This window comes from Scaptodrosophila lebanonensis, unplaced genomic scaffold (assembly GCF_003285725.1).
Source record: "Scaptodrosophila lebanonensis strain 11010-0011.00,11010-0021.00 unplaced genomic scaffold, SlebRS2 tig00001415-arrow-pilon, whole genome shotgun sequence".
Taxonomy (NCBI): domain Eukaryota; kingdom Metazoa; phylum Arthropoda; class Insecta; order Diptera; family Drosophilidae; genus Scaptodrosophila; species Scaptodrosophila lebanonensis.
Genome location: NW_022060742.1, coordinates 7,097,249 through 7,118,709, shown reverse-complemented (window position 1 = coordinate 7,118,709; position 21,461 = coordinate 7,097,249). Strand labels below are relative to the sequence as shown.

Below are 21,461 nucleotides of genomic sequence, written 5' to 3'. Positions count from 1 at the left end.
GCTCTGCTCTGCCGGCTTAGCAACATCACAAAAATTAACTTTCACTTTTTCGGCAGTTTTTAAATTCATTTCTTTCTTTCTTTTTCATTTTTTTCTTCTTTTTTTTTTTTGGATAATATTATTTGTTGTAGTTTTATTTTTGACTTCTTCTTTCCCAGAGTGGGAAACATACTACCATATTATCTGAAAAAAGCAACAAAAATTTGTCCATTTATTCGAAAGTTAAGTCCAACAAATTTGTTAATGCGCATAATTTGTGCTTTTCTCATTCATAATCATACTATATTTTAGCTTTTATTTAAAGGCGAGACAAACATTTTGCATACGAAAGCAGCTGAGAAGTGTGTGCCAAAATTCCTTTTATACCGACACATAGAAATAGTTTGGTAATAAATGTCGAGCGCGTATAATGGGAGAATCGAGTTATTTATAATGTTGTGTTAGGTTAAGGAAATTCTGCGAAAGTTTGAAGAAATGAGTATCTATAACTATTTTCGTACCCTTGCAAATTTCATATTAATATTAGTATACATATGAAAAAAGGGTAAATTTTTAAATTTATCGCTTAACTCGTTTAATTAGTTACTCAGTTCTGCTGATATGATTTCCTATGGAGTTGTGCTGAAGCTCATCAGGAAAATATGAAGTTATAGTGTGAATAGATATCTAACGTACTTGCGTTGATTCTGAGAGTGAAATAGAAGGAAAAATAAAATATTATTGTTACAACTTATCAATTTTAAACTAAGATGATAAAAACTATACCTTCTAGAGTCAATTTGAGAAAGTCTTACATTTTTCTGTTACTTTTTGATTAGCTGCATAAATTTTTACAAAAAAATGAATTATTTTAAGTGCTTAGATTTTATTTCAGTTTTTCTATTAAAAGTTTCATTATTTATGAAGGAAAGTAAGGAAAACAATTCATTTTTATGCCTTCCTTTCAAAAACATGTTGGTGGGTTTTAACTGCAACTCTAAATTCGATTAATTTAAGAAGAATGCTAATTTCGAAGTACTTTTTCATTTCTTGAATCTACACATACACAGCAGTTTACAATTGACACACCAAGCAATGATGACTGTCAAAACTGTGGTGCTTTTTTTGTATTTATTCAGCGGAAATAAATTGAATGGATGACCGGCAATGTTTTGATATGAAAAGCAAATTGTTTTCGTTGCGATCAGTTGGAGATAGTGAGCTCAACATTCAAATGGGATTAAATGATAATTGAACGCACATAAAGCTGCAGCTTTTATCGAACATTACTTTTCCACTTAAAATACCAAAATGCTTTTTAAATTCGCTTTCGAACTGTGTAAAGCGATAAGTAACTAATATATGATTTCGAAACTACGCATTTATTCTCTGTTGCTTCAGAGTCATATAGCTATAGAAGTTTATAGACATGCAAAGGTATAAGTAGGTTTGAAAAATATATTTAAATACTTCTTAAAATTGTCATTAACTATAAGCAGTAGAGTTTTGGCAGTCTTTTGTGTATCCACGATCTTAGATAGGTCTAATAGGGATTAAATAATCTACCCAAATTGCTTTAGAGCTATTAAATAATTTGTAATCTTACTTAATTAGTTCCAGTACATTCAGTTTATTACTATTTATTAAATTCTTTTTTGTTTTCTTTAATAACAATGACTAAGGATAGTTTAGCGATTTAAACTCCTTCTTCAACCCGGAGATCCTTTTAGCTATCCCTAAATTTCAGCCCTTTTGCCTAGCTTATGTCAACTTTCTTTAGAAGAAGAACTCTGCCCTAACTTGACCAGAGCTCTGATCAGAATGATTAAAATAATAATTTTGTCAGAATACAAATTTGACATATTTGTGAGGAAATTTTGCAATTGCCAAACATTCTTTTCATGCTAAGTGGTGTCTTACTTTAATGCTACAAGTATGTTGTGTTCCTTTAATTCCTTTTTCAAAAGACTTTTAAAAACGTTCGATCATAATTCGGGACTCATTCCAATTCTATTTTGTAATGCGATGCAATTGAGTCTTAGGGCCCTCTAAGCGTACAAATTAAATGCTGCTTACCTAACCCCTGTTGTTCATGCCCCCCTTATCATGCGTGGTGCCTGACCATTGACGGCTTTATTCCTTGCGTGCTCTTAGCCTCAAATGTTTATCAGCTAACTGGTGAGTGGCTTAAACATGTCAAAAGACAAATTGGCAGAAAGCGCAACAAAGGCAGGCACACACTATGACTATAGCTATACGGTTATAGCGTCACACACTCACCCAGATACGGGGGCTGCCAAAATGCAACGTACAGTTACGGTTACAGCTAAAGTTACAGTTACTTCAATCAAGACGACGTTTCGACGTTTTGGGCTGCCGCTCGTCTACGCAGATTGTTGCCAATTGGCGCGCAGGCAACTGAATGCGCAATTGGCCGAGGCTGTTACCAACAACAACAACAACAACAACAGCAACAATAACTGAAATAACAGCAACAACAACTACGTGCAGTCAGAAAGTGTTGCGCAATCTTTGAAGCGGCAGCAGCGTCAGCGTCAACGGTAAAATTGTTCAAAACGCTGAAAAGAAACGTGCGAAAAGCAACGAAGCCAACAAAAATACGAGTAGTGCTGAAGACTCGGCTCGACTTGGCCGCTGTTTAGTGGTTAGGTGAGAAACTGCCGTTGCATGAAGAAAATGAAAAGAAATAAAAATGAAAAAAATCAGTGAAAGTGGCAGCGATCCGAACACGAGGCGTATGAGCAATCTTTTAATTGTTTCACACGTCGCGCCAACGAAGACGACGAAAAAGACGAGCCACAGTCTTTGTAGATTTTCAAAGACTCGGCCTGCCTCAATGAGCGCGTGCGTGCGAGCGAGCAGCAAAAAAACAATAAAACAACAAAAACATTGAAGGAAAACCAGAAGCAGTTTTTCGTTGATTGATTTTTTTTTGCTCTCTTAATGTGTGTGTGTGGTGTGTTGATTACGTTTTAATTTGCCTCACGCCCCCCTTCGCCGTTTTTGTGCACCTCTCATATGTGGGTCTCGGTGCCGTTATTTATGGCACGATAGCGCTATAATTTTATAGCGCATGATTAACATTTGCTTCCTTATTTCGGCTAATTAACTCGCATTTCTCGCTGGCTTTCTTCAATTTTGGCTCATGGCTTGACGTGCCCCACAAAATTGGGCCATTGGGTTGGGGAAGTTGTTGCTGTGGGTTGTTGTTGTTGGTGCTGCTGCTGCTGGAGCAAATATGTTACAAATACCTTAATTGTGTCGCTTTGGGGCGTGGCTGTTTCAGTTTCAGTTTCACTTTCGCTTCGCCACTCTACAGTTTTCCACTTCACTTCTTGCCAGAGGCAATTAAACTACAAGTATTGCAAAATATATCTATATACTCGTACTATATAATAGTGTTTTGCGCTAGCTTTGGCATAATTTTCCATTCGTTTCGTAATCGAAAAGAAAGTCGGTCGAACGGGTGGGGAAAGGAAACAAGTGCTTTGTAATTGAAGTTTTCTTCAGCAGACTGCGGAAAGATTGAAAGGAGGATAATGTGTAGTTGAAAAATATTAGTGATGAATTGAAATTAACTGTGCTTCTAAGCAGAAAGTCCATGATAGACAGACCGTATACCCTAAAAAAATTGAATGGAATAGTTTCTTCTGCAATATTGAGGATAAATCGTCGTATTTATCGAAGTAATTTGAAGACGACACATATCTTTAAAATATCTTGTTATTAATCTAATAATTAAATAAATCATCTCAGAGCTCCACCATCTATGCCAGTTTCTGTCTGTTTCTGACATTAAACCAGTTTTTACCCAAGGAAAAATATTTTCTCTTATTACAATTGGAATCATTGTTTTTATTATTTTTTTTATTTATTTCCCTTTTTTTTTTGTAAAACAATTTTTTCACTCTCGGGTTGCTATTATTATTTTTTATTATTAGTTTTTAAGCTACCAGACTTAATTCCTTTTTGCAATTCTTTAACGTTAACTGAAGCTCTTCAAGTCGTGTCAAAATTATCATACAAGTATTTTCATGAAATTTGTTCTTTATTGCATAATTTGTAATTAAGCTTCAAATCCGAGTTGAATAATTTAAAATGGTAAATTCTTAAAGGTCGTTATAGTACACAATAATTCCCAAATAACACATCAACTAAGCCTTTATTGATTGTGTTTCAAGCGAACAACAAATTGTCTTAAAAGTTTTCCGAGATGGCAATTTGTTTTTTAAATTTGTAAAGTAAAATCTTCTCTCATTTCTAGAGCTGTGAAAACACAATTCGGGCTTTTAAATAAAACGCATTATCATTACAATTTGTATATTGCTTGTTTCAATGCTTTAAAGATCTCCTAGCATTAAGGGAGACTTTTTACTTACATTTTCAATTTCTAAGCTATATTTAATTCGAAAGAGCTTCTTGTTTTTGAATTTGCATAATTTATGGAAGTACTTGAAAGGTTTCTATGAAATCATATCGATCTATTTCCATAACACTCAGTACCCGTTGTATGGCTCTCACATATTGGTCTAAACAGCCTTTTCAAATGAAAGCAAAACCCGGAAATCAAGTGTTCAGCCAATTTTCCCACACATAATTAATTTCGAAAAAGGGGCAAAAATTAGACATAAAACACACAATAAAGAGCAAAAAAACAAAAAAAAAAAAATAAAAAATCACGAACCAACAAAAAATGGAGCTTAATGCAAATGAGCGCAAATGCGGAATGAATGCAATGCACACGGCCAGCAACAACAACAACAGCAACAACCACAAAAACAACTACAATAAAAGTGTAGCCAACAATCGAAAGTGTTACACTTTCTGCACTTCAGCAAAAGCCACAGACTACTACGAGTACAACAACAACAACAATAACAACAAGCTATGAACGAGCACAACATAAATACAAGCAAGCCATAAAAGAGTACAAACGACGATGTAATACAACAAGCGACGAGTAACAGCAACAACAACAAGTACAGACACAACCGTTGCGCCATCGCAAGTGGCGACGCATGCGCCGGCAGAGCAGCAAAAGCTTGAAGACGCAGCAACAGCAGCAGACAGGTGAAAGGGGCGAGTGGAGTGCTCGACTGCGAGCGAGAGTGGGGGACAGACACTGAGAGTAGAGGCGCACTTCAATCTCTCACTCTCTCTCTCTCTCTGTCAGGTCTTGTACGTGTTTGCGTCGCAATGCAAAAGTAAATCGCGCCGCGATTGCTTGGCATGCGCATTGCATAATTTCTCTCCCCCCCCCCCCCTCTTCCACTGCTCCTCGTTCCCTATTCCCTCATGTAATTTGCAACGCAGTACTTGGCTGGCGTGGCCGGGCCGGGCCTGGTCTGGCCTGGTCTGCTTCTACTTATCGAAACGTGAAGGAGCTCTAATGCCCAATCGACAATCAAAAAGCAGCTTAACTTGGCTGTTCTCCATTTTCGAACGAGTAACGGTAATTGCTGAGTATGTCAATGTCGCGGTCGTGCGTTTTAGTTGTTCTTTTTCTTTTTCTTTGCCTCTACATTTACCTTTTCCTCCACTGCTGTAGAATATTATGTCGCACACCCGTCGGATCGGGCGGCAGTATTGGGGGGGTCAGTTAAACTGGTTTGAATTTCTATCTGTCTGGCGCTTATATTTTTGGTTTTCCATAAGCTGACTGGCTTGAATGAGTCGTTGATTGTTGTTATTGTTGTAGTTGCTGTGATTGTTGGTGTTGGTAGTTTTAGGTAGCACTCTCACTTTCATTTGTAATGCGTCTCAACTGTGATTGTATCGATTTCTGGACCTACACATAGTTGTGCTTAGAAGAGGGTTGAGAAAAACCTAAAAGAGTGCTCTCCCAGTTTCAGATTTTTGGGACAACTCAAATCAAACTTCTCATATTGATTGCTTGGAATTAATTTGTGGTATATTTCTTATAGACTTTATATATTTCAATTATAATTTGTTATTTATAATGAAATTCTTCGCTTTATGAAGACACATCGGTAGGAAGATTGAGAGTTAGGTAAAAAAATGTCGAAATAGAAAGATGATTTCAGGCCGTAGTTTTGTAGTATGGAAATTAAATTTGTATGTAAAAAGAAGATTAGATTTAACTAAAACATAATACTTTAAGAAACCAAACTTGATATTCTTTTAGTAACTGTACTTATATAAATTTATATTGTTGACTGAAAAAACCTATTATTTATTTAAGAGCTTTTAACGACAGTAGAGTGTCTTATGTCCATGCTTAACATTTTAAGCTAAGTTTAAAATTTTAGTTGAGCATATAATTTATTTAAACATTAACTCTATTTTGATACTTGTTATTTTTAATAATTTGAAAGCACCTTTCCCTGTGAAAACAAAAGCATTCTGAATTACGAAATGGATTTTTTTTGTTTCTAGAAATATCTCTTTGGATCGACAATGGTTTGGTCATCTTATGAAATATTCAATAGAATATTTAATATTTATTTTAATAACAGAACCCAGAAAGTTGTCGCATTAATTTTATGCAAATCAGTTAAATGCGATTTAAGGCACTGATAAATATTAATTGCATACTATATCTGATTAAGTATATACTGCCAGGCAAAAAAAGACTCACAAAAGCTTTGATAAAATTAAAAACTATAATTTTGCTAACACTGCCATAATTTAGAAATGTTTCCGAGTTTTTTGCAAATGGCTGCACAAATGATTATTAGTCAGTGATGGCACATATTTGGAACATATATCCAATTTATCTGCACTGACCACTGACCACCACAACTAAAAGAAAACAGAGGCGGACAAAACTACCTGTTGCCTCATGCTAAAAGAAAAAAGTGAAAGTTTAATTCCACATTAAAAAAATATACAAAAAAAAACCCAAAGCCATGGTCCCCTAAAAATGTAGCCAGCGTGCCATTAACACAACAAAAGTCCATCTGCAGACTTAAAATTTACAGAAATAATAATACAAGCAACAACAACAACAACAACAATAGCAATAACAACAAAAGCCCAGCGACTAAGCAAACAAAAAATAAATTAATTATAATATGACCAAAAATTTTTAAAACACGAAACACACTTTTTATGACTCTGTGTAGTCAGCAGAAAAGAGAGCAAAAGGGAGAGGGGAGGCCGAGTCTTTGGGTTTTAATTTCACCAGAGAAATAAAAAATGTGTTGTCGTAGGCCCACGATGTGTGCTTATTTGGAAATTATGGAATTATAGCCCTCTAAACTGAAGTCTACACTGAACTAAAGAAAGTATACTAAGTAGTGTGTAGAGGGGTGATGAGAAGCATATTCAAATCTTTCTTCAGATTGACATTACACTGGGAATATGGTTCTTCATATACAACAGAAGTACCATAATTCAATTTGGGAACTACAATCATTAGCCGATTTTATACTATAGTTATGCTTAACAGATTGCATTAAGCAATAGAAATTATTATGCTGATAAGAATGAGGAAATGATAATCTCGATTGCAATATATTGAAGACTAATAGAAGATTATTAATAGCAAGATGATGTCTTTACTGAGGGCTAAGAAAGGTAATATATCGATAATAGAGTATAGTATATGACCAAATAATCAAAAAATGTGAGCAGTAGTGAATCATCTTTATTTAATTTTCGATTAAATTTTTTTTTTTGGCTTCTAGGCAGCGATATAGTTATGCGTTTAAGTTTCTTTTTTGGAGATCTTTAAATTACAACTTCCTTTCGTATTCGACTTTTCAGCGTTTATCGATATCTTTAATTGAAATCGTAGCCTAATTAATTTAATTTTTTGCTTATAAATGTCAATACAACTGACTTATCGCTGAAAACTAATTGATTTTTTCTTAAATTTGTCGAAGTTTCTTCATTAGAGGGTATCCGATTAATATACCAGTGATATGTAATCGTTTAATATGTAATATATAATAATATTAAGCGCCACAATTCTAGTTTCCATTGGGATATCTGATATATAAATTGAAATAAATTCATTAAAATTTTCAATCTTCAAAAAGATATCGCTTAAGTTATTTTTGTGGCTAAAAAAATATCTAACTATGCGTTAAAATGTCTGCGCTTTAAGGTTTCAGTTTTATACTATATCTCTGAGGCATCCTTTAGCACAATTCATTTCTAGAATCGTAGTATAGATATCTACAATTAAAATTAATGCGCAAGTAATGCTCTTCAACCGAAGTGCCAGCCATTCAAACAGCTCTATAATTAATGGAAAATATGTAATTTTGGGAGAGCAATGTACTGAAAGGTCGAGCATTAAAGGTATTGAACAAATTAGTCTCTGCCTAGATCTGTTGAGCTACTGTTGACCTATTTTTGCACTTCTAATGACAGCGAGATATAAAAAAGACATGTGCGAAGAAAGAAGCGCCATAAAAAGAAGCGGAAGACTTACCAAAATTATGCAAATTATTTTTAATTATAAACGAGAAATTCGCTTTTATTTGTACTCTGAGTGTGTGTGTGTGTGTTTTTTTTTTTTTGTCTTGGGTCTAAAGCCAATGCGCAAAAGCAGACGAGAGAAGTGCGTTAATGAGCGGCGCATCGTTTCGAAGATGATGGCCCAAAAAAAGTTGACCCAGTTATAATGGCAAGAGAAAACGGATTGGCTGGCTGGCTGGCTGGCCGCGAAGCCTGTCTTGTCATTGTTGTTATTGTAGTTGTTGTTGTCGTTGTATCTAAAAATAAACCCTGCTGCTCCACATGCGGCGGATTCCTGCTTGTTATCAGTCGGCAGTGAAAGTGAACGAAAATAAAAGTAAAAGTATATAAGTTTTAAGTTTTTGGCTTTTGGTTTTGTGGCTCATATCGGGTTGCTCATAAATATTTTTTGCCCGCCGCTGATCCTCATTTATGTCATTGGGCATTTTGCTTCGTGCTTGTATCGTTCCATCCGAATATATATCTGTATTTGTATCTGCATCAACATTTGTATCTTTTATCTGCATTCCATATCTGTGCGCCGCTCATTGTCTCTGTTTTGTTTGCGTTTGCGTTTCGTTTACATTTACGTTTACGTTCATTTGAGTTAAGTTTTCAAAAGCGAAACAATCAGTATTGTAAATCTTTTCCTCTATCTTTCTTTCTTTTTCTTTCTCTTCTGTTTTACAGGCAGGAAATCTCCATTTTTGGGTTTCATTTGCAAAGCAAACGGTAAATTTATGGTTTTTTTTTGTTTGTTTTGTTTCGTTTTGTTTTGTGTGTCTTTTTTGTAGTTTTATTTTATTTCTTTACAGCCTTTTTGTTATTTTTTTTCCACAAAAAAATATTGCTTCGCTTAAAAGTTTTACTAATGTAGGTGAACCCTTTTGGCTTTTGTGGCAATTTTGTTTAATGTCTGTGCGAAAGTTTATAATGTGTCGTCTTTACTACTGATTGATTGATTTTTATGGCTGCTTTGATTTTTATACAGCAAGTGGCCATAAATGTGCTCAACATTCATAAAAAAAATGCATCTGCTAATGAGCCGTTCTTAGAAGGAGCCGCAGAGTTTATAGAATGTGAATCAAAATATAATTTTACGATCCGTCAATTGAAATATAAAAACAAAACATCATTGAGTCACTTGATGACAAATAACTTGTTTGGAAAATATAATTTTTATTAAACGTAAATTTAATTATAAAATGTTTGCAGAGTCTCCTCTTAAATTATATATTGTTGCATAAAATTCTATTTTTTGAAATAAAATAATATATAACGCTTTTAGAAACATTAAGTATATAATATTTTTCTAAAATTTAAACTACAAATGGAAGAAGTTTTACATATTTTACTAATATTTTACATATTAGTTTTATATATTTCCTGAGTCAATAATTAAAGAAAATTAAACTAAATTGAAATATTAAGCAACTTGGAGGCGATTTTTGTAGTATGTTTAGAAAAAAAGAATTGTATTTTTTTAATATAACATTTTATTAATCATCATTAACCTTTTTAAATATAATTTTTATACCCTGTACCCAAAGGGTACAAGGGTATATTAGTTTTGTGCGAGTGCACATGGAACACACAGAAGGAGGCTTGGTAGACCCCACAAAGTATATATATTCTTGATCAGCATGACAAGCCGAGTCGATATAGCCATGTCCGTCTGTCCGTCTGACCGTCTGTCCGTCTGTCCGTCTGTCTGTCCGTCTGTCTGTCCGTCTGTCTGTCTGTATGAACGCAAGGATCTCCGAAAGTATAAGAGCTAGAATAACCAAACTTGGTATACAGATTCTCCTGAGACCGAGAAAGGACAAGTTTGTTCATTTTTTCTGATCCAACCCCCCACTCCCCCCCTATTAACGATTTTCTATAACTCCCATAATTCTTGGAATTTTAAACTTAAATTTGGTAGTCACATTAGGTTAGTAATTATATATCCGTATACCAAGTTTCATTATGATAGAATGATCAAAAAGAAAGTTATAGCCATATAACCAGGCCCAATGCACACATACATACATACATATGTACAAGTACACAAACACGCATAAGGCACGATTCTGATGTAAATGTAAATGTATGTATGCATGCATGGAATATTTTATATTTAATTAGTTAATATTTAGTTAATTAATTAAATTAATTTAGTTAATTAATTAAATTAAATTAATTAATTAATTAAATTACTTTTTTGTGGGGTGGTACAGGGTATTTAAGAGTTGAGCCTGCTCGACTTTAGCATTCCTTTCTTGTTTTGCATTGTTATGTTCAAGTTCTTTCTATGAAATAATATTTAGCTTTAAAAAAGGTTGCAACAATGTATGAATTAAGAAAATTTTAATATAATGTTATTATATTTGTTCTTTAAAGTAAACGTGTGATTTTTTAAAATTTAATCACTTGAAGTATTGTTTACCCAATACATTTCATATTTTTGTTTTTTTATTTTAACAAATTAAATCTAGTACAAATTAAGTCTAGTGTCTAATACAGGGTGCGCCATCTTTTATGTCGGTAGGTAGATATTGAATAACTTTGTGAACCGATTGACTTGAGTAGACCAGTGTTGAAAACCTCAGTTCAAGAAATTGTACAGAACCAAATTAAATAAAAATATCTCATACTTGAAAATCGGTTGTTTATTTTCAAGGATATTCAATGTTTGCATACCGACATAAAAGATGCGCACCCTGTACTAAACTTAATATTAAATTAACGAGTGCTAGCTACTCGGGCCTTCGACTCAAATTTGTACAATTTTGAAAAAAAATATATAAATCTGTAAATAATGAATTGTCATGAAAATAGGCTCATTTATTGAATTCATTTATTGAAGTCAATAATAATAATAATCTTGAAAAACAATTTCAAATAAAAAAAGAGTTGAAAGACAATTTAAAAAAAGGCTTTAAAAATTAAAAAAATATAAAAACAAAAATTGAAAACTATCAGCCAGCCTAAAAAATTACTAGACAAAATTTAATTATTGACAAAAAAAAAACCAAACATGCTTTGCTCGCTTCAAATTCCTCGAAACATTATTATTCAATTTATTTAGCATAGATTAAAGTTTTCTCGCATGCCACATGCAACTTTCCACTGCCTAATAACCAAAAGCTGTTCATATCAGTGACAACCATCCAGCCAGCATCAACAGCAACTTTTTGGTCACTGCTCACCATATACGAGCAACCAAAGGTGCCGCTCCAAGCACGAAAATTCCCAAACCATAAATCCTCAGTCAATATGCTTAAAGCCAAAAACCAACAACGACTGCCTAATTAAAAAAGCCAAATTGAAAAAAAAAAAAAAAAACAGAGTTACTCATACGCCAAGTGCGCCATTGCATGCAGATTTCAAGTCCTAATTTTCACTATTACTTCATAGCACACTTGCAGATACACACACACACTTTTGCACATTTCACTTACGCTTCGCTGCCGACAGCAACAGCAGCATAAAAAGGAAAGATATTACTTCACTGCAGACCAGAAATGTGTGCACCGCATAGGTCTGTGTATGTGTGTGCAAAAAAAACCGCAGCATGGCATAAAATTTCGCAATAGTTGGTAATGCGCCTAAGAAAGAAGCACAACAACAACAACAACAACAACAACAGCAATAACAACAACAAGAAAGCGCAAATGAAAGTGAGAGTGAATAAGAAAGCGGAAACTAATGCGACCAACAAGCAAAGGCAACAACAACAACAATTTTATGCGCAGACCGAACTGGTTTGGCGCCTCAGCGGCAAACTCGTTTGATTTTGTTTTTATTTTTCTCTTCTTTTTTCTTAATTCGTGAAATGCAGATAATAGGAAGCGACAGCGGAGAGCGGCATAGAAAGGCCATGCTTAGCTGCGTCTGCGCAGCGTCAGCGCAACGGGAGCTTTTGCTTTTGCGCTCAATGCACGCTTGCTTATGCGCTCTTTCGCTCTCTTCCTCTCTGCCCCTCTCTCGCTCACTCAGCCGACTCGTTCAATTCGACTCGTTCGAGTGAGTTTTGCGCTTCGCTGGGAGCCGCTGATAAAAATCAGTCGAAAGCTGAAATTTCACTTTCGCTTTTTGTTGCAGGCGGCACGACGAAGTCTTTGCTTCCTCTTTTCAGTTTTTATGTTTTTTTTTACTGTGTCTGTGTCTCTTTGTTTTTGTTGACTTCATTTTTTATTATTTTTTTTTTCTATTTTTTTTTGCATATTGGCGGCCTCTGCTGGCATTTTATTTGCTTTGGGGCTAAAGTTTGCTTTGTCTATGTATTTGACTGCTGGTTTGCCTGCCCGTTTGTTTGCCTGCCTGTTTCTCAGTTTGTCTGTCTGTTTGTCTGTTTGTTTGTTTGCCTGTTTGTTTGCTTGTGCGTTTGTTTCCTGCACACGGAAATTGTTGCCAGCCAAGAAAGTGACAAGTTAGCCAAAGGCTGCATACACCTTAACCCTTGCCGTATCGCTTGAGATACCTGGGAGCAGCTTTTCTTTTCTTAAAATAGAAAACTTTTATTATTCAGCAAGCGAAAGGAAGTTATTCATGAGATCTTCATTTCAATATTATGTCAACATCTGAATTTTTAAATCATAATATCAATTTTAAAAAAAGCTCTCAGTTTAAAGTTTAGCTTGAATGGATAATTTTTGAATGCATCAGAAATAATTACATTTTAGTGCTGAACAGAGACACTTTGGCGTGAAGAGTGTATACATTTGTGGCTATGTATATTTTTTAACTGCATTCATCTCTTATTGGTTATAAAGCATCCCTAGTGGTTGTTGGATTGCTGATAAAGGACTGCAATACACAACTTCCTAAGATTAAAGAAGAATAAATCCCGAAAAAAAAAAATAACTTTTCTTGATTCAAGTACTCTATGGGTTGCCCTGCGTCTGACTCACTATTAGTCACCCATTATCAGCCATAGACTTTTAATTCTCCTCTTTCCGGATATTGAATAAAAAATTAATGTTCTTTCTTGGTTGTTTACGACTTCCTAAAGTTGGAAAAAGTACAAGGAGTGCTTTCTCTGATTAGAACACCCTATGGTTTCCAACGCTTAAAGCCCTAAAATGCTCAACGTCTGACCCACTTATGAGTGTGTTAGCGTTGCACTTTATATGGCGCCACTATCAGAAATTGTGAAGAAGAATATGGTTTACGAGTGCAACATTTTACAGCTGAAAATAAATTCTAATAAAAAGTATATGCCGGTTCTTATCAGTAGGCGACGAAGCCGCCGCCTGCAATGATTCAAAAACACTTGATAAGTACTTTCTTGGGCGCCAATATGCGCCACAAGTTGTTCTTTTTCTTTTGGTTTGTGTTCTTTTTTTGCCTGACATGACTAATGTTGACGTGATCTCTAATTTCGCAATGTGTATTTTACAATGATTGTTGTTTTTTGTTTTGCAGGCAAATCCACATCGAATAGCAAAGAAATCATCTGTCCAGATGATAAATACAAAGAGGAGGGCGACATTTGGAATGTTGAGGCGCAAACAGCGTTCCTGGGTCCCAACTTGTGGGACAAAACATTGCCCTATGATGCTGACCTCAAGGTAACACAAGTTAGTATCATTTCATCGCTCCGTAGTGGCTGCGTCTCTCTTAATATTCGCTCTAAAAATTACATTGCACCCACAAGAAACACATCCACACACACAGACATGCATACATGAAGACATGAATGTATATATAAATGTTTATAAACAAATGACAGCTGTTCCATCCGATTAACATCTGAACAATCGCTTGATTAGTGCGAGAATTGTATTCTCATCATCTCGTTAATAAGTTTCTAAAGTTGTTTAAGTTTGTGCGTGTGGTTGCTTTGGCTAACAAAATCAACAAAACGTTAACAAAATGGCGGCCAAAATGGGATTCCACAAGTGGTGTTATCATAAAAGCTAAGTAAGAACTTTTCTGCTCTTTTGAGTTTATATAAAAGATGTGTAGATGTGATCCATTGGATGAAATTAATTTGGACTCTAAGCTATACTACTCATAAGCAGGACTGGAAAGTTACAGCAGAATATTTAACTTAAAAGATATTTAGTGTGGAATATCTAACAATTTTGACTGATTTCTGTTGAAAACAAGCCCAAGAATAAAGTAATCTAGAAAGTGATGAGCAGATATGAGCACCGCTAGAGGTCAACTAACCGATGTAAACTTGGTTAATAGAAATGCGAAAAGTATCCCATCAGATTACAGACATTTATATAGTATTGTTCTAAGTGGAATAAAAATATAATCTATCAAAAGTAGGCACTCCAGGAGCGACAAAGTGATTACAATTTAATATGGAATGCGGACCAATTGAAACAACATTTTTTAAAAAGATTTGATAACAGAAATTATTAGTAAGCGAAATGGGTTTTATAAAATAAAAGGGAATGAGAGATAGCAATAATTTAAGCTTAAACAAACTATTCGGATATTAAGTTAATAAAAATAGTAACAGAACTTAACCCACAATTGAAATACATAAAAAGCAGATCTAGAAACCACTTCGGGGTCATCAAAAAAAGGCCCCAAAACAACTCGATTGGAAGTGACTTTAAATCGAGAACGTAAATAATAGTATTGAAAACTAGCTGATGTAGACATGGAAATGGAAAAGCGAATTGAAGCTACAAGGGGCAGCTTTTTTCAATTTGAAGAGTGGAAGTTAGTTGAGTTATATGTGAATTCAAAGATTAGAATGATCTCGCATTTAAAAAAGTGAGCCGTAAGCCGTATTATATAGCTAAAAATAAAAAAATATGAATATATATTATTGAGGAATGTCAAAAAGGATCAATTTAGCAGATAGGTGCAATCAAAAAGTGATCAACATACAGGCCAGAAACCATCGAAGTCAACAAAAAAGTAGTCTACTCTCAATATCGAAGAGGTGAACACTTATAGATTTTTTCATATCCCGAACTCAGCATTTTGGCCCTCATTTTAGTTGTATTTTGTTTTTTTTTTTAACATGCGAGCATTGTAATTTTTATGAATTGCCGATGAAGAAATGATAAGGCAATTACTTAACCATGTGCTTTTAATCAATCCCCCACAGTATGCCGACTTAGATGAATTTTTGTCGGAGAACAACATACCTGATGGCCTGCCTGGCCCCCATTTGGGCCATTCGGGCGGTCTGGGCCATCGTTCGGATTCGCTGGGACACGCAGCCGGTCTGTCGCTTGGTCTCGGGCATATAACAACAAAACGTGAACGCTCGCCATCGCCATCGGATTGCATCAGTCCCGATACGCTTAATCCGCCATCGCCGGCCGAGTCAAGTGAGTACGAGAGTGGAGAAATGTGGCGGCATCTGAAGAAACGAGAGAGAGAAAAAAGAGAGACCCTTATTCTTACCCATTTGCGTTCTATTCCTAAACCTTAACTTCAACATTAACTTTAACTTTAACTTCCACTATGATTTATTTGATTTCAAATTCAATTTTTAAACACAAATGGAATGGACATTGCACTCTGTGCGCTCAAACCTATTTAATTAATTTCCACCTATATTCCCCGCTCTCCGATTTGTATATTTGTATAAATGTAAATATAAACTTTAAGTCTATACGAGTACAAGTATAGTTCATGCGGCGCGTCGAAATGTTTTTGCTCATGTCTTATCAAATGCTAAATGTTAAAGGCAGCGCCGTCAATGATTACATTCCAATTTGTGTGCTCTAGTTTATTTTACTTTTATTTTCATTTTCGTTTTGATTTTTGATTGATTTCTTTTTTTTTATTAAGTAAAGTTCATTTTGCCCGATTTATGATTTAATGTAGCACGAACAGTCTGTGAAACATTGTTAACATTTAGTATTTGATATTCCAGCATTTTCATTTGCATCGTCGGGGCGTGACTTCGATCCGCGCACCAGAGCATTCTCCGATGAAGAGCTCAAACCGCAGCCGATGATTAAAAAGTCACGCAAACAATTTGTTCCAGATGAGCTCAAGGACGATAAGTACTGGGCCCGTCGACGAAAGAACAACATTGCGGCGAAACGATCGCGGGACGCCCGTCGCCAAAAGGAGAATCAAATTGCGATGCGTGCACGCTATTTGGAGAAGGAAGTGAGTAGAAACGCGGGCACAATCGATAACGATTGTTAACGAATACATGCCTGTCCAAAAAAAAAAAAAACCCTAACCAATTTATTATGCTTTGCAACGAGTACTGGCAAAGTGTTACCATTTAAAATTCCTATAGCTTTGCAGTTCTTTTATAAATCGATAACGATTATTAATGCAACTAAAACCGCCAAGTGTTGCCATTTAAAGTTAAAATACAGAACTGGGTTCTTATATGCTTAGAAAATAAGGCTCATAGTTGAAGCTGTGGGACTTAAGGAAATAAAATTAAGGAAATAAAGGAAATAAGGCTATTGAGAAAATTGTAAAGCAAGCCAGCAGTAAATCAAGCTCTCCTTTCAAATCTGATACTTACAATAACAAGGCCTGCATTTGAAATTATTTATTTAAAACAAAATCAACTCCTTGTAATTAGTTACAAATCTCTTTTAAGGAAAATATACGTTATATATCGCACTACTTGTATATATATATGTTAATATAAGTTTTCAATGGCGCGTCAATTTGATACACGCCCCACGATATTCTCCTCGGAGGGGCGCCTCTACCAGGTGGAATACGCCATCGAGACCGTTTCGTACGCCAACCCCTGTTTAGGCATCAAGACCGAGGAGGGCATTGTGTTAGTTGCCGAACACAACAGTTCGAATCACTGCGATCGAATGGAGAAGATATACCAACTCAATGAGAATACACTGTGTGGCACGGCGGGGATAGCGAGCGATGTTCAGGTCCTGGTAGGCGAGGCGCGGGCCATCGGGCAGCGCTTCCAATTTTGCTACGGAGCCATTATGCCAACCGAACAGCTCACCTCCCATCTGTGCGACATCATGCAGGCGCACACCCAGACTGGTGGAAAGCGGCCCTTTGGCGTGTACATGCTATTCGCGGGCTGGGACAAGGAGCTCGGCTATCAGCTGCTGCAATCCGATCCCAGTGGCAACTACACCCTCTGGAGGGCCGTTTGCATTGGCAAAAACTTCCTTGCTGCCACACACTTGTTGGAGCAGGAACTGGCAAATAAGACAGGTTCTATCAGTCTCGAGGACGCCAAACAGCTGGCCCTAAGGGCATTGAGCAGGACTTCTCTGGCCACCGAGCTATTGCCAGATATGGTCGAAGTGGCAACCCTACAGCGTTTGCAGGATAAAACGCTTTTCACACGACTCGAGCCGTCCGAGGTGCAGGCGCTCTTTAACAAGCAGAAGGCTAAACCCACAGCTTAACAGGCGCACTCCTCTTCAGGGCTTTAAGCCACGCACTTTTCTTAGATGTTGTGGTTTTCTTTGCTGTATTGTTGTTGTTGCTGTTGTTGTTGTTGTGGTATCTACACAGAATATTCATATTTCGGTTCAATACACAAAGAACACAAATCCCTCATTTGGTTTTTTTCAATACCTCTGTTAAATTATTATTAAATACTTTTGAAGAATCGCTCCGGCTGAGAGTTTGTTAATTTATTTAAATATATGTATTCTTTTTTCGTCTTCCTTTATAAATATTGTCGTTATTTTCTTAAATGAAGATCCAGTTTTTGCGAAATTTGTTAATTTATTTAAATATTTGTCGCTCAATATTTTATATAAGTATAAAAGAGAGATAGAATACTTCTGATTAGTGCAATATCTGTCATTCTTAAATTTTAAACTATCTACCGCATTTTTTTGAAGTGTTAAAAAGACTAAAACATTTTCTTATTTTTAAAATTGGTCAGAAATAAGTTTTTATTTTATTTAAATTTGTTTTCTTTGCTCATCAGAATATTAGAAATCATTGTTATATGCAGATATATAATTAAATATATTGTTAACTTCAATATTTTTCAAGCATTTGTGTTAAGAGCGAGTGCAGCCAATTTGAAAGCAGTTTATTTTTTACCAATATATATACGTTATCTTTAAAACTATACTTTAGAGCAGTGAGCGTCCAAAAGTCCCAAACAGTAGCTGCAAGACGTTTTCTGACGAGTTTGAAACAACATTGTTTTTTGTAACTATTTACAATAAGATTACAATAAATACAAGTAACTTCGCCTTTTCGATACGAAAAATAAAGCAGGAGAAATCATAGCTCATTTGGTTTTAGAAATGGTTTCTGGTGAATACTTTGCCCGAATCTTGTTGTATGGCATAAAAAAAAGAGTGTTGGAAATTTTTTTTGAGTTCAAAACTAATGCAATTTTCATTCCTTCTTCCATAATAGAACGCAACATTACATCAGGAGGTGGAGCAGCTGAAACAGGAGAACATGGACTTGCGTGCGCGTCTATCCAAATTCCAGGATGTGTAATGAAAATGTGACGTAGGCAGACACCACAACTTGGCGACACCACAACAATTAAATAATTAAAATAAATAATACTAATGATAATAATAATAATTTTTAGTAAACAGACATGAAAGTACACTATAAATACAATACATACATATATATACGAGTATATATTAAAAAATAAAGCTAATATATATACATATATATAAACATATAGACATATATGTTATATGCATACAGTAAGCAACAAATACACACATGCAAGAGGAAGCAAAACCTTTGTAAGCCGCAGCGGCGAAAATACAAATACAAACGCAAACACAAACACACACACACACACACACATACATATAAATATAAATATATTTATTTTAAACTTAAAAGGTAAAGCTAAATGCAAATTAACTAAACATTTATATTACATTTTAGCGTAGCGAGCAAGAGAAAAACTAAGCTAACTAAATGGGCTAAATGTGTGTGTCACCCAGCACCCTCACTTAAAGGCTAAAAACTAAACAAAAAACTAAAGAAAAAAAAACAGAAAAAAATTGTTACTTCGGACTACGACTAATGTTCAACTAAACACTAGAAACGAAACTAACAGAACACTGAGGGTGGGGCCGCAGATCCCTCCCTCAGAAACCCTAAACTATTTAGGCCTTCAAGAAAAGAAAAAAAGAGAAAGAAAAAACCATAGCATACTTCTGTGCGCAGCCTTTTTCATTACTAAACTGAAGAAAAATGAGAAAATTGTTAATTTAGTTGATGATGGGCAGGAATGGAAAGGAAACCTCGATAACAAAATATTTTTGAATAGTTGTTAATTTTTACAAAGCATGTTTTGTTGTTAGTTTTTAGCAAATAGCGTACATAATATACTATATATACACACTACATATATATACAAAGTATATTTAACACTTCTTGATTGCTTTGGCTAATTGATTTGTTTTATTATTATTATTATTATTATGATTATTATTACGTATACAATTACGTTTAACGGTTCGATCATCTTGGAAACATTTTGCTTGGTTCTCGTTAAGTTTTGTTTAATTAGTGAATTTTTGCACACACACACACACACAAACACAAGCATATGTAAATAATTTTGTTGCCTCTTTCAGTAACTAAACAAAAAAGAAAACACAAAAAAAAGAAAACAAAAAAGCAAGAAGTTAGAAATGAGCAAAGAGAACTTCCCTCCTCAGTTGCCTGCCCCCGCTGCAGGCAGCTGTTAGTTTATTAAGCGAGCTATGATTTTTTATACACTATAAAAAAGAGAAAAGGAAATGGAAAGGAAAGGAAATGAGCTATTGGTTAACTAATAGTTTTTGTTATTTGTTGTTAGCTGAAGGAAGAGAAAACATTTGAGCAGCACCTACCGCTTTACTTAGTCAGCCCCCACAACTAACCTCCTCACATGTTTATTTTCACTCTGCCACTTTGAATTTTGTTTTTCAATCAATTAACTATTATTCGTACTATTATTATTATTATTTTTGTAATAACTATTACTTTTTATTTGGTGTGATTTGCAAGATCTTAAAGCGTAATGAAAACAATTTAACATAAATATACAATACAATTACAATTACCTATTATTATTATACGTTTTGTTTTAAGATTTCTTTTATATATTGTATAATTGTTACAAATTTTGAGTTACACTTACCTGCATAATTAGTTGTGTAAGCCAAACAACTACGCAAGCAAATTAAAAACATAAACATCAACAACACACACACACACACACACTTACACACAATTTTATACAAAACGACAGCAAACAATAATTTTAAAATGTTACTGCAAAGCAATTTTGGAAGATAGTTGAATCCTTACCTAAGTTTAAGCACCTCTTACAAATTTCGATAAGTTTTATTTATTATTTCTGACGCAAAAACATTTCAAAAAGCGATCGATTCAACAACAAAAATAACTACAACAACAACAACAATATTGATGATTATGATAACGACGATAGAGAGAAAGCCAACATTGTGTAATAATAAAAATCTAAGCGTTGCTTTAAATATTGAAAATTGTTTCCGACTATTTTTCTTCAACACTCCCCACCTCCCCCCCCCCTCACCTTATCCCCTCAACCCCCCCTATACATATGTATATCTACGAATAACTAAAGCACACTAAACTTAAACAAGGATCTCACTGCAGAAAAAGGAAAGAGAATGAAAACACACAACATTTGCAAATGCCATGGAAACTTAATACGAACCCGAAACTAACCCTAACGATAAAAACTGCATATACTCGTACTCGTATGAGAGATATACACACATACACACACATACATACACACATATGTATCTATAAAGTACTAGCAATATACTTAGATGTTACAAGGCCCTACATATTGGCGCGAACACCAAAGTAAATGTTCGCGCAAATCTAGCAAATAGTCGAAACTACTTCCAACTAAACGAAATTTATACGATTCCTCTCTCCTCGAAAAGTTGCCCACAAAACTCAGTTAGAAAGAGAACACACAAACAAACAAAAGAAAACAAAACTAAACAATATAAATTAAATGAAAAGAAAAGAGAAACCAAAAGAAACCTAAAGTAATTCTAACTTACCTAACCTAAAGCCTTTTGCACTGCTATGAGACCACCTAGAGAAAAAATGAAACAACCAAAATAAAT

The 21,461-nt window shown here is 34.8% G+C and overlaps 2 protein-coding genes across 14 annotated transcripts in view; both read left to right on the top strand.

The window, feature by feature from the left end:
• Nucleotides 1–20,392, top strand: part of LOC115633027 (hepatic leukemia factor) — a 116,510-nt gene extending 96,118 nt beyond the window's left edge. For 5 of the 13 annotated variants that reach the window (XM_030530361.1, XM_030530359.1, XM_030530360.1 and 2 more), the window contains 4 exons: nucleotides 13,837–13,991; nucleotides 15,488–15,713; nucleotides 16,265–16,506; nucleotides 18,727–20,392. In XM_030530361.1, the coding sequence (XP_030386221.1) occupies nucleotides 13,837–13,991; nucleotides 15,488–15,713; nucleotides 16,265–16,506; nucleotides 18,727–18,813 (710 nt within the window). In that variant the 3' untranslated portion in view covers nucleotides 18,814–20,392. Of the gene's footprint in view, nucleotides 1–9,117; nucleotides 9,160–13,836; nucleotides 13,992–15,487; nucleotides 15,714–16,264; nucleotides 16,507–18,726 lie in introns of all 13 variants that reach the window. The other 8 variants (XM_030530356.1, XM_030530357.1, XM_030530350.1 and 5 more) reach the window with 3 other exon arrangements.
• On the top strand, nucleotides 16,968–17,904 carry LOC115633028 (proteasome subunit alpha type-4-like). Its single transcript, XM_030530365.1, has one exon. The coding sequence runs from the start codon at nucleotides 17,016–17,018 to the stop codon at nucleotides 17,748–17,750; it is 735 nt and encodes a 244-aa protein (XP_030386225.1). The 5' UTR covers nucleotides 16,968–17,015; the 3' UTR covers nucleotides 17,751–17,904.
• Nucleotides 20,393–21,461: the final 1,069 nt, after the last annotated feature.